Source organism: Narcine bancroftii, chromosome 9 (assembly GCF_036971445.1).
Source record: "Narcine bancroftii isolate sNarBan1 chromosome 9, sNarBan1.hap1, whole genome shotgun sequence".
Taxonomy (NCBI): domain Eukaryota; kingdom Metazoa; phylum Chordata; class Chondrichthyes; order Torpediniformes; family Narcinidae; genus Narcine; species Narcine bancroftii.
This window is the reverse complement of record NC_091477.1, coordinates 77,038,446-77,053,497: the sequence shown is the minus strand read 5'-3', so window position 1 is coordinate 77,053,497 and position 15,052 is coordinate 77,038,446. Positions and strand designations below refer to the sequence as shown.

Here is a 15,052-nt window from a genome sequence, read left to right as displayed (position 1 = left end):
AACTTTTACATAGGTTATACTTTTGACAGCTGTAAGTGCCTGCATCATTCAAAATGTTGGGAGCTCAGATGGCATGGATCTGGTGGTGCTTCTATATTCGTTGCATCGGGAGCTTGGATGGGCGGACGAGGCCTAGGAGAGAGTCTGTGGCAGAGGTCTTGGGAGCTCAGATGGGTGGGAGGCCAGGGTGAGGAAATGTGGTTGGGGCATCAGGAGCTGCTCTGGGTGGGTGGCTGGGGTAAGAATCTCTGGATGGGGCGTCAGGAACTTCAATGGGCAGGCGTCCATGGCGAGGATCTGCAGTTGGGGTATCAGGAACCACTGTGGGTGTGCAGCCAGGGCAAGAATCTGTGGATGGGGTGTCGGGAGCTCCAGTAGGTGGCCAGGGTGAGGATCCGCAGACAGGGTGTCAGGAGCTCCAGTGAGCGGGTGGCCAGGGCGAGGATCCATGGATGGGACCAAGAGCCTCAATGGGCGGGTGGCCGAGACGAGTACCACAGTTGGGACATTGGATACTTGGATGGGAAGTCAATCAGGGCCATAAAAGAGGAGTGGACTTTCACCCGGGTCATACGAAAAGACTCGATTTTTGGCCCAAAATAGAGGGGGTCGAATATTACACGGTATCGACGATTACTTGAGTATAAATGTTAGATTTTGTTTTAGCTTGGAAAGGAAGTGTGTATCAGATAATAGACCTCGTGCTCCTCAAGTTGATGTGCAGGACCCTGATTCGGAATGCTGTATCTCTTCTTTGAATGATTGTTTTTGCCCCAATCCTTAAATTAATTGATGCTGTGCTGGGATGGAAATCAGAATTAAGATGAGTGCTGAGGGAATGCTTGTACGCTTATGGATTTGCATTAAGCATCTGCTGTGATCAAGGCATTTCTCTGCTGTTAGAATTAAGAATTCATGCTAATAATTGTGGATCTGACAGAATGCAAACTTGGGGAAAGTCAACATGTTAGTTCAAACTTTATCACCTTACTATAATCAAATTACTTTTAATCTGGAATAATAAAACATAATTAAAATGTGGATTACAAAAAACAACAGGAAATGTTGAACCTTTAAAACATTTGTCGCAGTCTTTCAATCCTGAAATCCATTTCCACAATAAAGACTAGTTAAATGTGGAATCCGTGATCAATGAAATCAGATTTAGAATTGTATCTGCTGATTTTGCCACTGTAAATTATCTTGACCTCAAATCAAGGCTTAATCAATGGGATTTCATTGAAATCATGTATTTGCAATAAAATAAACAAGGTAAGATTGATCAGACCAGAAAAAACACAAAAAGGGCCCTGTTCAAATCCAGTTCTAATCCTGTTCTGACCTGCAGCCTAGCCTCCTCTGGTTTATCTCAAATCATGTTGTTCTTCCTCTTGTATATTACTCATTCAAACCAAATGAAAACAAGTGTGTATGCTGCAAAATTGCAAATTGGAGATATTTACCCCAGACCAATCCATTTATCCTTGCCTTCCACCTCACCACATTCAACAAATTATCTTTGTAATTTCTGACACCTACATCATGATTTCATTAACAGATGTATCTCTCCTCCCCATTCAGCATTCTGGAAGGGTAATTTTGTCTTTTGCATTCTAGTTCACTTTTCCATCTCTACCAATACATATTCTTCACATCATAGTACCTTACAGTGTAATTCAGTGATTCTCAACCTTTTCTTTCCACTCAAATCCCACTTTAATTAATCCCAATGCCATCAATGCTCTTTGATTTGTAAGGGATTGCTTAAGGTAGTATCTGAGTGGGAAGGGAAGGTTGAGAATTACTGCTCTAGACCCTACTGTTACTGAAATATTTTGCTTGAGAAAAATTGTAATTGGCCCATTTCCTTTGGAGTTATGAAATCATGCACATGAGTCAATTAGGTACGATTAAAACAGTGGTTTTCAAACTTTTTCTTTCCACTCACATCCCTTACTAATCACAGAGTACCTGTGGCATATGGAATACTTAAAGTGGTATGTGAGTGGAAAGAAAAGGGTTGAGAACCACTGCAGGAGATAAAAAATACCCCTATCCTTTTGCCACCTCTACTATAATCTGGAGCACCATACCATTTTAAGATGACACACCTATGGGCTTTTCGAGTTTAATCCATTGCTTTTATAGTTTACAATGTTGTCTTCTTGAAATGGGAAGAATATGCAGATTGGATAAACACTTTGCACCACATCTCCATTCAATCTACTGGTATGATCCTGAGCTACCAGTTTGCTTGTCAGTTCAATTCAACAATCTCTTTCCATTCTGACCTCCAAATTTGCTTGAACAAACTCAAGGAACAACGAAGCAGCTTGCACCTGCAATTATGACAACATTCTGTACTCAGCACAGAGTTTGGTAATTTTAGATCATCTGAATTCATAACCTTTACCATATGTTTCTCATTTCCACCAATCGCTTTTTTCCTCCTCCTAGTGACTTCAGATATTTATTTATCAGTCCAGTTTACAATTCTCCCAAACCCTTCTATTGTTCTCTAAAGTCTTTGTTATAATCCTTAAAACCTCAACCACCTTAAGTTATTTAATTTCTTTTGCTTCATCTATATCTCTTTCTTTCTATCTCAAAACATGTTTTACCTGTGATTTTTCTCAGTTCTAATGAAGTAATTGACCTGGATCTCTGTTTTTCTCTGCATGAATTCTGCCTGGCCTATTGAATATTTAAACCATTCTCCATGTTTTAATATTTATTAAGATCTTTTTTCTGGTAGAAACTTTTTACTTGAGCAGTTTGTGGTTACAGACTTTGAAAATTCATGCAATAATATGTTTTTGTTAGCCTGTCTCCAGTGTAAAATTTCAACGACTTTTATGGTTCTAGGATATTTGGATTATATAGTAGAACTTGAATTTTAAGATGCAATCTTAAAACAGTATCTTACATTTTTCTTTTTAAATAGCAAGGCACTTACTACACACAGCCACTATATGCAGCTCCACCGCATGTAATTCATCATACTACAGTTGTCCAGCCGAATGGAATGCCCGCTGCCATGTACCCACAACCAATTCCATCACCCAGAGCAAATGGTGTTGCCATGGGAATGGTAGCCGGGACCACTATGGCAATGTCAGCAGGTGGGTTTCATTCTTTTGAGACCAATGTTTTGAATGTAGCTGTCTTATCTAATAAGTAAGATGCTGCAAATGGAGTAAATTGGAAAAGGAAGTGTTAAAAGATTGAGAGAGTCAGGCAATTAAATATTTCGAATTGTTCACAGAACATTACATTTTAAAAGAAAGTAAAGGAGCATGAGATTAGTTCATTGTTGTGCCAGGACATTGAATGTCCCTTCATTGCTTTGTTTTAAAAGTTTTGAGATTGAATGAAATATTACTAAATTTGACTTGCCAGCTCTCAATTTCATGTCTAGTTTCCAACAATTCCATGCTTTTAGTCCCATCCAGTCATTTCTGTCCCACTAAGTCCCAGAACTAACCTTGATCATACTCTGACTTTGCATACAAGGCAAGCTATTTACTCCTCCATTGTCTGCACCCTTTGACATAATTGATCCAGACGATTTCCCTTGAAAACCTGTTTTTTCTACAACTTCTTCCGCAACAGTATCTTTCACTTGTTGGGAATTCTCTTGTCTGGTTTCATTTTCGCAGTCTAGTGAACATTGTATAGGAGATAATGTACTAACGTGGATAGCAAGGTGGTTGGCAAGCAGGAAACAGATAATGGTCATAAATTAGCACTTTTCGAACTGGTAAACAGTGATTAGAAGCGTACCACAAAGTTCCGTGCTGGGACATCAGCTATTTGCAATCTGTATTGATCAACTAGTTCAGCGATCCCTAAACTGGGTTCCGTGGAACGCAGGGGTTCTGTAGAAGAAATGACAATCTGTGCAGGTGAAGCCAGTGACTGTGGGCCAGAATCAGCACTGCGTCATTGTGGGGATGACACGCGTGGTGGTTTCTGGCACCTGACGGAGGTGGCATGAAGATTTGCAGTGTGTGCGAGGAGGGGGCTCCAAAATACTGGTGTCTAGCCTGTCATCTGCGATGAGTGAACAACGGGAGAGGTGTGCAGTCAGCTGTGTCTGACACAGCACAGCTGGCCCGAGTGGCAGTGGGGGTAGCCTGTGCCTGTGGCGGGAGCGAGGTGCAATGGGGTGGGTAGCTCTGCCCATGGCAAGGAGTGAGGGCTGTCTGGACAGGAAGCAAGGGGCGGCGGAGGTGGCCTGGGCCTGGCAGGAAGCGAGGGATGACGAGATGGGCCACAGCAGGGAGTGAGGGCTGTCAAGGGTAGCCCATGGTAGAATCAGCCTGAGCTGCGACAGGGAGCGAGGGGCAGTGGAGGTGGCCTAGACCACGGCAGAGACCAAAGTGCGGCGATACGCGTCCGTGCCGCCATATTTACATCCCATTAACCAACACCTGAATAAAACCCACTCAGACACGGGGAGAACGAACAAACTCCTTACGGACAGCGTGGTATTTGAACCCAGCTCCGGTCCTGATTGCTGGCGCTGTAAGGGTGTTGCTCTTAACTGCTACGCCAACCATGCTGTTATACTCAAGGGAGTTATGTGTGGTACTATTGGCTGAAGGGATTAAGGGGTATGGAGAGAAAGTAGGAAAGTGGTACTGAATGATGAGCCATGATTGAATGGTGGAGGAGGTTTGAAGGCCTGAATGGCCTTCTATTTTTAGTGGTAAGCCCTGAATTTCTTGCACACACACCTTTGAATTCTTCAAGGTATTTCTTGAACTTTCCTATTTCTCATCAGCAGAATCATCCATAACTCCCTATGCTTGTCTGGTGAAAATGTTGTCCTTCCACCTCTCTTTAATCCTTCCTCACATTGGTGTCTGACATCCAGTGCTGGATAACTGGTAACTTATGTGAGCTAGATATTGTGGAAACCCCAAAGCCAATCGAATTCCTTTACTCCTGATTCCATCCTCCATGGTAATAATTTGAAACTGAACCAAATAGTAGTAATATAGGTTTCGAACGATATATGCTTCCACTGCCTGACTCCTGTTGGGCCTCAGTTCATTGATTGCTGAACATTTTATCCATGCCTTTGTTATCTCAAAACCTCACTGATCTAGTGCTCTGTGATCTTATACCATGATAAATAATATCATCCAAGAACTTACCCATATCCCAACGTTTTCAAACTGTGCAGTCTTGTCTCCTTGTGCTTCTAACAGCAAAGTTAACAGCTTCAGTTAAGGTTCTTATGTAATGTTTTTAGTTGTGGTAATTTGATGCAGGTCAGACAGAGCAACCGATTTCTAGAACTAAATCAATTGGAAAGAAAACTACAGAGAATTGCTCACTATTCAAAAATTGAATTTTTGTTTTAATATATACAGTTGATTTGTATTCAAATGAGCTCATTTCCTTTAGACTGGTTCTCTTTTTAAACACCAGCATTTTTTTTCTACGCTCTAATTGGCCAACAATGTATTGCTGCAGTGCCCATTATGTTTGAATTTCATGGTGAAAAGGAGAATAGAGGAATGATTTCTGTCATGTACAATGGTTATTTAGCTTTCCATATTTATTTGGTGTTTCAGGTTTTTCTTTGAAGATGTAGATCCTATTGTCTTTTCCCTTTTGGTGTTAATTAAATGTGACTGAGATTTAACTTCCTTAAATTATTCTTTGCAGGCACTTTGTTGACTACCCATTCTCCAACGCCAGTAGCTCCTCATCCTGTTTCCATGCCTGCTTATAGGACTCCAGGAACACCGACTTACAACTACGTACCCTCTCAGTGGTGATCAGGCTGTCACTAGAAATGCAAGTTTTTCTGGTTCCCTGTTAGAATTTCAGCCAAAGCAATGATAGAGCTGCATTTGTCAGACAAGATAATAAACTAGAACTGTGCATGAAATTTGCTGAAATTCAATATTGGGGGAAGTTCACTCAATCAATAGTACTTGTTACAGAAAATTGTATAATTTCTGAATGGACTGAAATTCATATTGTATTCAGGCTTTGAATTGATAAAAAAAAGTCGAGTTCAGTGTTTGGTCTTATTAACACACCTTTAATTAACACTGACAAAATGGGAATAAATTGATGTGTCCTTAGAAAGGGATAGTACTCGAGGAATAAATGGAAATGCGCATTGCTTTTAAGGCAAAAGCGTGGGGCCCATTTTAAAGTCTTAGTTTGAGAATTGAAAATTGCTGTGAGCTCACCATACAAGAAAGTCATATTTATGGCTTCACCATTTGAATAGCATATATTCTCCAGTGAGACACTCTAATACAACTTGCATCAACAACATCAAGCTCTTTGCCTTCCTGTTATCTCAATATGACAGTGAAATTTTAATTTTCTTGGCTTTGTTACAAATAAATGAATTTACCATTTCCAATTGTATTAACATTACACTGGTCCCGAATGCCACGACATGATAAAGAATAGGAAATGTTAATGTATCAGGTTTTTAATTTTCCAACATTTCTCTTCATTAAGATATCTTTTTGACAAACATTGCCAGTTTATTTAGCTATTTGAAAAATAATTAAGAATCCAATGTAACAGCAGCCTGTTTTGTAATAGAATTGAATTTTTGTCAGCTGTCTCACATTTGTATCCATTGACTTCATATGTCAATTGCTAACATCAAACATCAATCTGTTTCAAGAGCTAAATCAATGAGAGAAAACACATCTGTCCTGGATAAAGAGAGCAGTATCTGAGAATTGAATTATTAAATGATTTCTCCCTTTAGATCTTGCATTAAGTTTTTCATACATGCCCCTGAAAAATGCAGGAAGTGTTTTGAAATAAATTTGCCTACCATCTGGAAAGAATTGTAGTTTAAAAGCCTCAATTTAACTTGGGCATCTGTGGCCTCATTTGCTTGTCCATATTCTAGATGGTTATGTAATTTTAGAAAGCAAAATAAATAACTTGATTATCAAATTTATGCAAACTTCACAAAGCAAAAATAATTTTTGTTATCCAGACAAATGTAGGCAATTAGCCCAATTCATGATCATAATTTAGAGAATTTTTCATATGATGCCATTTCTGATTGTTAGTATTCTCATTGTAATACATTTTCACAAGTTCTTCAGATAAATTCCACCACAGACTTACTGCTGGAATGTTAGATCACTCCATGTGACATACTGACAGGGTTAAGGCCAACAATTTTTGCTTCGATCTTTATTTTTAACTGCCGAATCTTTATTTTAATAAAGATATTCTAGGTAAAGGTTCAAATTTTTTGTCCTATAACTTTGGAAAGCCTGGGAATTACAAAAATTGGCACAGCATAACTCTTGATGATAGGAGCATGCATATTTCCTGTAGCAAATTCCTCTCTGTTTATTTAAATTATTAAGACTTTATTCCAATATTTTGCCAATAAATGGGAGCAAATGTTTGGTAGTTTATAGGAAATGAGGACATGAATATGTGTGTATTTTTTTTAAATCACAGAAGATCCCTTTTTAATAATCAGATCACATATGATCTCTTCCCCTCTGTCACTAAACTTTGAGTTTTTGGACAAATTATTAAAGATTTGAAGATAATTCACATGTTCACATACAGCATTGGAGTTTTGCACATTCTGAATGCCTTGAGCTAATGTGCTTAGGAAAACAAGTGAAAATTGGCAAGCTAATGGAATTATTAATAACTTCCACTGTTATATAATTAACTCATTCTAAAGTTCTGGATAAATTTACTCCGTAAACCTCTGGCCAACTAAGTGTTTTAATTCACGAAGATTTTATGGGTAAAATATTAGATTACAAAAATTAACTGGTCATACAAAAAATGTTATTTTAGGAACAACATTTTCCAGGTGTAACTGATGTATTGTGTCAGAAACGACTGGATGACATTTTTCATTCCTTGTGATGTTTTTGAGAAACTTGTCAAATTATTAAATCTCAATGAATTGTTCTTGAGATGGTTTCTGGAAAAAATTCTTCAGTAAGAAATCCAGATTGAAATTTTTTAGTCTAGATTGTGTGTTTGTAAATCATGGTAAAATTATCAATATTTGCTGTCATTAAACTAAAGCTTTTCAGCAGGTTTGATTTTTTTTTTTCCCCACATGTGGAAATCCCAACATTATTATTGATGGATTATTACTCCAATTTGGTTAAGTCTTAACAGAAGGGAAATCACTGTAATTAATGTATGCTTATTATTTCCAAGCTAGTTTTATTGTAAAATGCACTGAAAACAATACATTTTCTTGCCCAAGGTCAAATGTGTTTTAAGTAGCATACCAAACTATAGGTGTCGCTAAACAAACTCGAGGTCTTAAAAATCGAACTTTATAAATGAACTGTAAGTTCTGGACATGTTGTTCTAAATTACTGGATTTTAAGTCTTTTCAAAATATTACTTGTATTTTCTTAAAATTAAAACTGCAGCTTTCTCTGTTTTCTGCCTGAGAATTTGCCTGTGAGAGCTCACTGAAGGAAGTGATGACATCACAGCTGCCAGATGCCAGTGGTCTCATTTCAACTGATGCTTAATAGTAACCAAGTTCCCTTCTATGAGCATCTTTATGGGAGCTTGTCTCCGTCAGCAGCTCATGCCAACACTTGGCTGCTTGCAACAAATTGTGTACATTGATTTTTACACCTTAGGCTCATTTGTCTCACTCTAAAACCGTGTTTTCACATTTTTTTTTGCAATGACTACCTGCACAAAGTTTTCACCACCAAGAACTGAAAGCATTTTGCATAAATCAACCACTCTGTTTCTTTTAAATGTATTTAATATATAATCTTCTGTTTATGGTAGATAATATCTATATACAGTGGTTTAGTTTATTTTTGGCTTGAACGGTATGGAAGACAAATATCAAGACCTAAATATTTAAAACACTCTTCACAGGTTGAAAGGTGGGAGATATGCAATCAAACAAGTTTTAACACTTGGTGCTGATTCCCACATGCCTCCAACCAGGATCCTTCCTTCCAGTTCATCCATGCTCTCGACTTGCCAAACACTACCAAAAATATCACGAAGAGTATCGTAGCTGCATATCTTGCATCTTGGAACTCAGCAGTACTCAAGTCATGAAAAACATGTTTTGTGGACTGTCTTGCAAGTTTTATAGATTATACAAAAGGGAGTGATAAGTTATTGGATTCGTATCTAGTTCAATGCATGTTACAAAATGCTTGCTCAAATCTACCTGCAATGACCGATGCAAGCCATCATATGCAAAATCCAAAAGAAATGAGATTCAAAAATGTTTGCGACTTAATTTCAATAATGCAGTCTTATTGTATGTAATGTTTAAATGGAAATTGTGCAAGTGAATTTCTATAACAGGAAGAAAAACTTCTGATTGATCTGTTAGAGTTGTTTTTTTTGATGGGAACAGTTAAATTCCTTTTATCCTGTGTATTGATTTACTTTCTTGAGCAGCTGATGCATTTACAGCACAGTACCTGGAGGTGGGGGTCTGTTCTGCAAGAAGTAAAGCGTACAGACATTGACTTACCAGCCCTTTGCATCTAAAATTGTTATGTTAGGAAGAGGCAACTCTGGGAATTAAAACAAGATGAATAAAGGAAATGTACTGATTTTTCAAAGGATTCAAAATGGAAAGTGTAGGTTAAAACAAAGTATTTTTATATTCTTTGATTTAATATTTCAGTGACATAAAGCCTCTTATTTACAATCATGACACGATGATTTGTAGGTTTATTTGGCAACCATTAAATATTCACATTTTGTTCGGGTCTAAGGTTTTAATTGATTTTTATAAAATTCAAAATCACTCATTATTATTTTGGGCACTTGATAAATAGCTTTATCATTGCTAAACAATCCTTATATGGTAATATTTCCAAATGAGATTCCTAGTTGTAATAAGACATTAAAATTTTATGCCTTTAATTATTTTGAGCATTGAAGGTGTACAATGAGGGCTGCCTTGTAGTGAACAAAAGTAGCTGATCTTGTTTTAAAGTCCTCTAGTATTCATTCGAATTCCGATTTGCTCCAGGTTTTGTACCACATAGGATGACTTGATTGGTTAAGCGAAATTGAATAATGTTTTTGACGGCATTTATGACTTCATGCTTCCAAATATTCACACTAGTATTAAGCCAAAGGAGGTAAATTTCTTATTGCTGATTTAAGAAACCTGCCCATAACATTAGTGTATAATGTGACTTTGTAGGGCATGCTAGTTTCTGCACAAAATTGTGACTTGCAGACTGTCGTGGTTGAAAAAAATAGGGAGATGGGTTTTTTTTAACCATTTTTTAAGAGCTTTCACCCTAATCTTGCTGCACTTACTGTAGTAGAGGATTTCTACCCCCTGTAACTGTCATTATTGAGCTTTTAGATCATAAGCTGAATCGTGTAATTTGTCCTGTCCTCCAACTTTTGCTGTTTGGGCTAGTTGCTTTATTGGGATGACTTGGCTAAAATCTAGATCCTTTCAGTATTGGAGAAAGATGGAGAGAAACCAGAAGCTAAGATGTTTGATTTATAGTATCCAATATAAAAATCCTGGGTCCTGCTTATATTTTTGATTTGTAACAAACAAAAACAGTAGTGTAGATCTAATAGGCTCAGTAAATTGGCTGTATATTTGCCAAGCCAAAAAAGAAACATGGTTACTTTGGTCAAGATTGGCGGTGGGGGTGGGGGCATTGTATATATTTCATCAGACCTTGCTAATTGTTTCAATTTTACAACATTTGTTTTATTACATCAGGAAACAAATTATTGAAGTCAAGTAAAATGTTACCCTCTACAAAATTACTAATAGACATAGTAGCCTTCATTTATCCGAAAATTTCATCACCAAAATGGCCCTAAACGATCATTTGTGGTTGTCCGGTGATTACAATTGTCTTGCAGTGCAGCTGAGGACAATCAGCTTTCTTCCTGTATGTGCTTGTGATATGATTGATGTAGGGAGTTTCACAGGTGGTTGCTGATATCACACGTGATGCATAAAGGATCCAAATTTTGTGAGATTGTTACTTTCTAAACTTGTCAGATTCTATCTGAATTAGCACAAATGGAGGAAAATAGTTGTGGAAACTATTTTATGTAGAGGAGATAGTTGATGAATTAGAATTGTTTTGATAATAGCTAGCAAAGAAGTATTTAAGGGGAACAAGCACACAACTTTTAGATTCAAATATTTCCTATTCCATTTTTCTATATTGAACTTTTATAATGGATTTAGCATGTATGTTAATTTCATGTTGAAAATAATCCCAAGACCAGTTCTTAAACCCTTCGGATAGTCAGCGCATTGCTGCTGGTAGTTGGTAATGATCAAGACATTTAACTTTCAAAAGTAAAGCATCATGTAATTTAATGGATATGCAGACTGCGGAAAATGGAATTCTGCAGGCCTCCAATGTAGCTGCACTTCAGAATGGTGGTGTGTCTTTTGGCTGGGACTTGATTCCTTTACAAACCTTGCATTAAAATGGCACAACAAGGAAACAGTTTAAAGTTGTTATTGTTTTCTTGATTCCTTTTCAGTTTGACGTGAAGTCTGCTCATTTTTCAATTTGACATTTGCCCAAGGTGATGTTTGCAGGCTGTTTTCAGCATTTACAGGGCTTGGAAACATGGTCTTTATTTAATAGAACTGTACTGTGACTTAATAATCTTTGAATATTCACAGTTACAGACTACATTGCCTTTCTGAAAGGTTCCCTATTTTAATTACATTTACAAATGTGGCCACCATAGGAATATTATTTTAAAAGAACTGTTTTTGTTGCTTGTTCTTTGAAATATTTACAAATTAAAATACTACATGAAAAGTGAACTCGAAACTAATATCCTGAAGCCAACACTGTACCCTGCCTGGACTAATGCTTTAATTTCCTCTTTATTGAAAGAAATGTATCGCCAATTAGTTCTATTTCAACCCACCAACAGAGCTAATATGTACTGAATTTCTGGTCTTATTTCTATTGTGGGATCAATGTGACTGAGTGGAGTTTCAAATATGCAATCCTTGCTTCTGTCATGACCATTTAGAATCAGTTGTAGTTCTGCAGTAATAATTACATACCAATAATGAGAGAATGAACAAGACTGAATCAACAGTGCAGAGCTATTTAGGCAGTGTTTGGAGCTAGCTTATACACTTCTTTTTCTGTAATATATATTTAAAAGAGAAAATAATGGCTACTGATGTGAAGATAAGAACTTTCAACCATGGAAGCCTGTCAAGGGCAATGTGTAAGGGTAACATTGTCTATATCTGTAAGTTTCTACATATAACACTGCAGTATGTGTGCTCTTGCTGAGCTAGACATTTTTTTTATTAACTTGGCAGACCAAATTATGCTTCATTGCACAAATTATAATGACGTCACTTTCATTTGGTGCTAGTGCAGCCAGTTTGGATTCATATGTACTCCTCACATTTTGGTGAGCACTTGTTGATTTTTTTTTAAAGTCGGGTGGGTTGAAATTCAAATTTTATCTTGCCATCCCAAAACTTTTCAGGGGCCATGGTTGGAATAGGCAAATTGATATACAATTTTATTGCAGTTTGGAATGCATGCTGGCCAATTGAGCTGTTGCATTTTTAAAAGGAACATGTAATTTTAGCATTATAATTGTGTTCTATCTTCCAAAGATTCCATTCAGAGAAACTAATCGACTTGTGATTTTGCTTAGACACTGATTGAGCATGACCCTAGTTGAACTAGTATGTATTTTGGTTCATGAATATCATCCAATTAAGCGTATATTCCAATTTACCCAATGCCTCAGCAAATCTTTCATTTAAACCAAGTCATCCTTCAGTAGTATTCATTGTTCAGTAATATGCAGCTAGCTTGGATTGGGCTAAATACAAAAGTTGCTCTAAATTCCAGTACAAAATTATATTTTTCTGCATTTGGTGTAAGCACGAATATAGGTATGAAAACATTTTAACAGCTGGGTTATCATATTCTAAAATTATAGATTCCTTCCATGCTATTTTTCTCATGAATTTATGTGGTGATGCCAAGGGTCTCCCCTTCTCACTTTATGTTTTGTGAGCACCAATTGGGAAGCCAGCAACAGGGCATAATCTGAAGAACCGCTACATCCCTATTGTGAGAATCTCCCCTTTCCTTCCCCACACCTCCCCACCACTACCCCTCACCCCGCAACATCCATCCACTTCCTACTTAAATTCTCATCAAAGCCAGTGAGGCAGTGTACAACAGCAATTCAGGCGATCCAAAATATTTTGCTGTTTTAATAAGAGGTTGCACTTTTGAATTGCTGAATTTTACCAAATGAGTAGGTTTGTTTATGTTGGTGTGCAGTATCCTGCTGTTTGACAGCTTTTCTGTTCAAAATAAAATAACCGTTTGCAATACATTGGCACAGCAGAATCGACCCAGAGTTTATCAATGTTTTTGTTAGAGGCACACTTTTTTAAAAAAAATTGATAATTGGATGGACTCTGCTTAATAACTAGAAACCTATTATTTTGGTACTTATTTAGTCTAGGTCAGTGTTGTCTTCCAAAAAGAAGTTTTAAAGCAAAGCACCATTTTACATTGGATGACATATACCAGAAATTTTGATGTTTCCTTTCTGAGCCAGTTCAATTATGTGTAAATTCATACGTTGTTATTTTTTTAAAAGCAATCTGACCTGTAGGTGAGCTCAGATTTAAAAAAAAGAAACTTTAAGGCATGTCTATTGTAACAAGAATTGTTATGTATTAATACTTAAGTTTTCAATAAAGATTGAGTCGTGTTGCTTACATCATGGGTGTGAAAATATTTACTCTTGAAAGAATTGATACATATCATTAGTTCAAGCTTATTATCATTTAACTATACATGTACAACCTGACAAACCAGCATTTCTCCCAACCATGGTGCATTAACATACATACACATAATACACAGTAGATATTCATCATATATACAAAAATATGTAATTTTAAAAATATATAAATAGTTTAGTATGATTTACTCAGTAACAAGATATTATTGTTCATCAATCTCACAGCCAGCAAGAAGAAGCTATTTCCCAGCCTGGCAGTTATGATTTTGACGTTCCTGCAGCTCCTTAACAATGGTAGTGGATCAAAGGTACTGTTGAATGGACAGACTCTTCTATAATTCTTTTAAGCTCTATTTAAGCAACACTCCTGGTACATGTCATCAATTGGATGGTTGAGTAAAAATCTAATCTGTTGCCCATTTGTTCATAAATCCTCATAATTTGGCATCTGGCACGCTGTCAACCTGGGATCTGAAGTGTGGATAGAGATGTGCAGCCAGAATGGGTGTGAGGGTCATGAATACTTGGTTACATACATGGACAGGTCAGCAGCCGAAGCTGGAGTTTGGAGAATGGGCAGCAATGTTTTGAATCCTGTTCCCTTTAAACTCAGCAGATTCATGGAAAATTGTATCAATCACCTTACATAAGAGTGAAATAATATTTGTCGGGGTGTTCATATTTTTCAGGAGTAACTGCTGCATTGAGTTCTTTTCCATTGGATTCAGTTAACTGAGTGCAGATGGTTAAGCAATTTTTTTCCTAAAACAGTCTGTTCTGTCTGGTAAGGAGAAAGTCACCAAATGTTTTCAATTGCTGCAACAACACATTTTTTCATGAACTCTTCAGGAATTAGTTGATTGGTATGGAGTGAAGCATGGAAGTCTGCAGACCTTGTGAAAAGAACACAAAAATACTAGAGGAACTCGGCAAGTGTCCATAGCAGGTAAAGGTATATGACCAATGTTTTGGGTGTGAGACCTTTATCCAAGGTATCAAAGAGCTCAGGCCCAAAATGTCGGTTATACATCTTTTAAATAAAATGCCTTTAAATTATAGAATTGTCTCTTTCTGTCAGAGATTCCACGTTTTGCAGTCAGTTACATCTGGGAAGACATAAAACCAAGTTCTGTTTTTTGAAGATATCACTCATTCATTAATTATGTGGAAAGATTGACAACATTTTGAGAGCTCTAAACCAGGGGTGTCAAACTCAAATTCACAGAGGGCCAAAATTAAAAACTTGGACTAAGTCGTGGGCCAAACT

At 37.1% G+C, this 15,052-nt stretch overlaps 1 protein-coding gene across 3 annotated transcripts in view; it reads left to right on the top strand.

Annotated features, from left to right (window-relative positions):
* fam168b (family with sequence similarity 168 member B) overlaps nt 1-13,759 on the top strand; it is a 37,542-nt gene extending 23,783 nt beyond the window's left edge. For 2 of the 3 annotated variants that reach the window (XM_069896580.1, XM_069896578.1), the window contains exons 5-6: nt 2,945-3,122; nt 5,680-6,037. In XM_069896580.1, the coding sequence (XP_069752681.1) occupies nt 2,945-3,122; nt 5,680-5,792 (291 nt within the window). In that variant the 3' untranslated portion in view covers nt 5,793-6,037. Of the gene's footprint in view, nt 1-2,944; nt 3,123-5,679; nt 6,038-8,889 lie in introns of those variants that run through there. The other variant, XM_069896579.1, reaches the window with a different exon arrangement.
* Nucleotides 13,760-15,052: the final 1,293 nt, after the last annotated feature.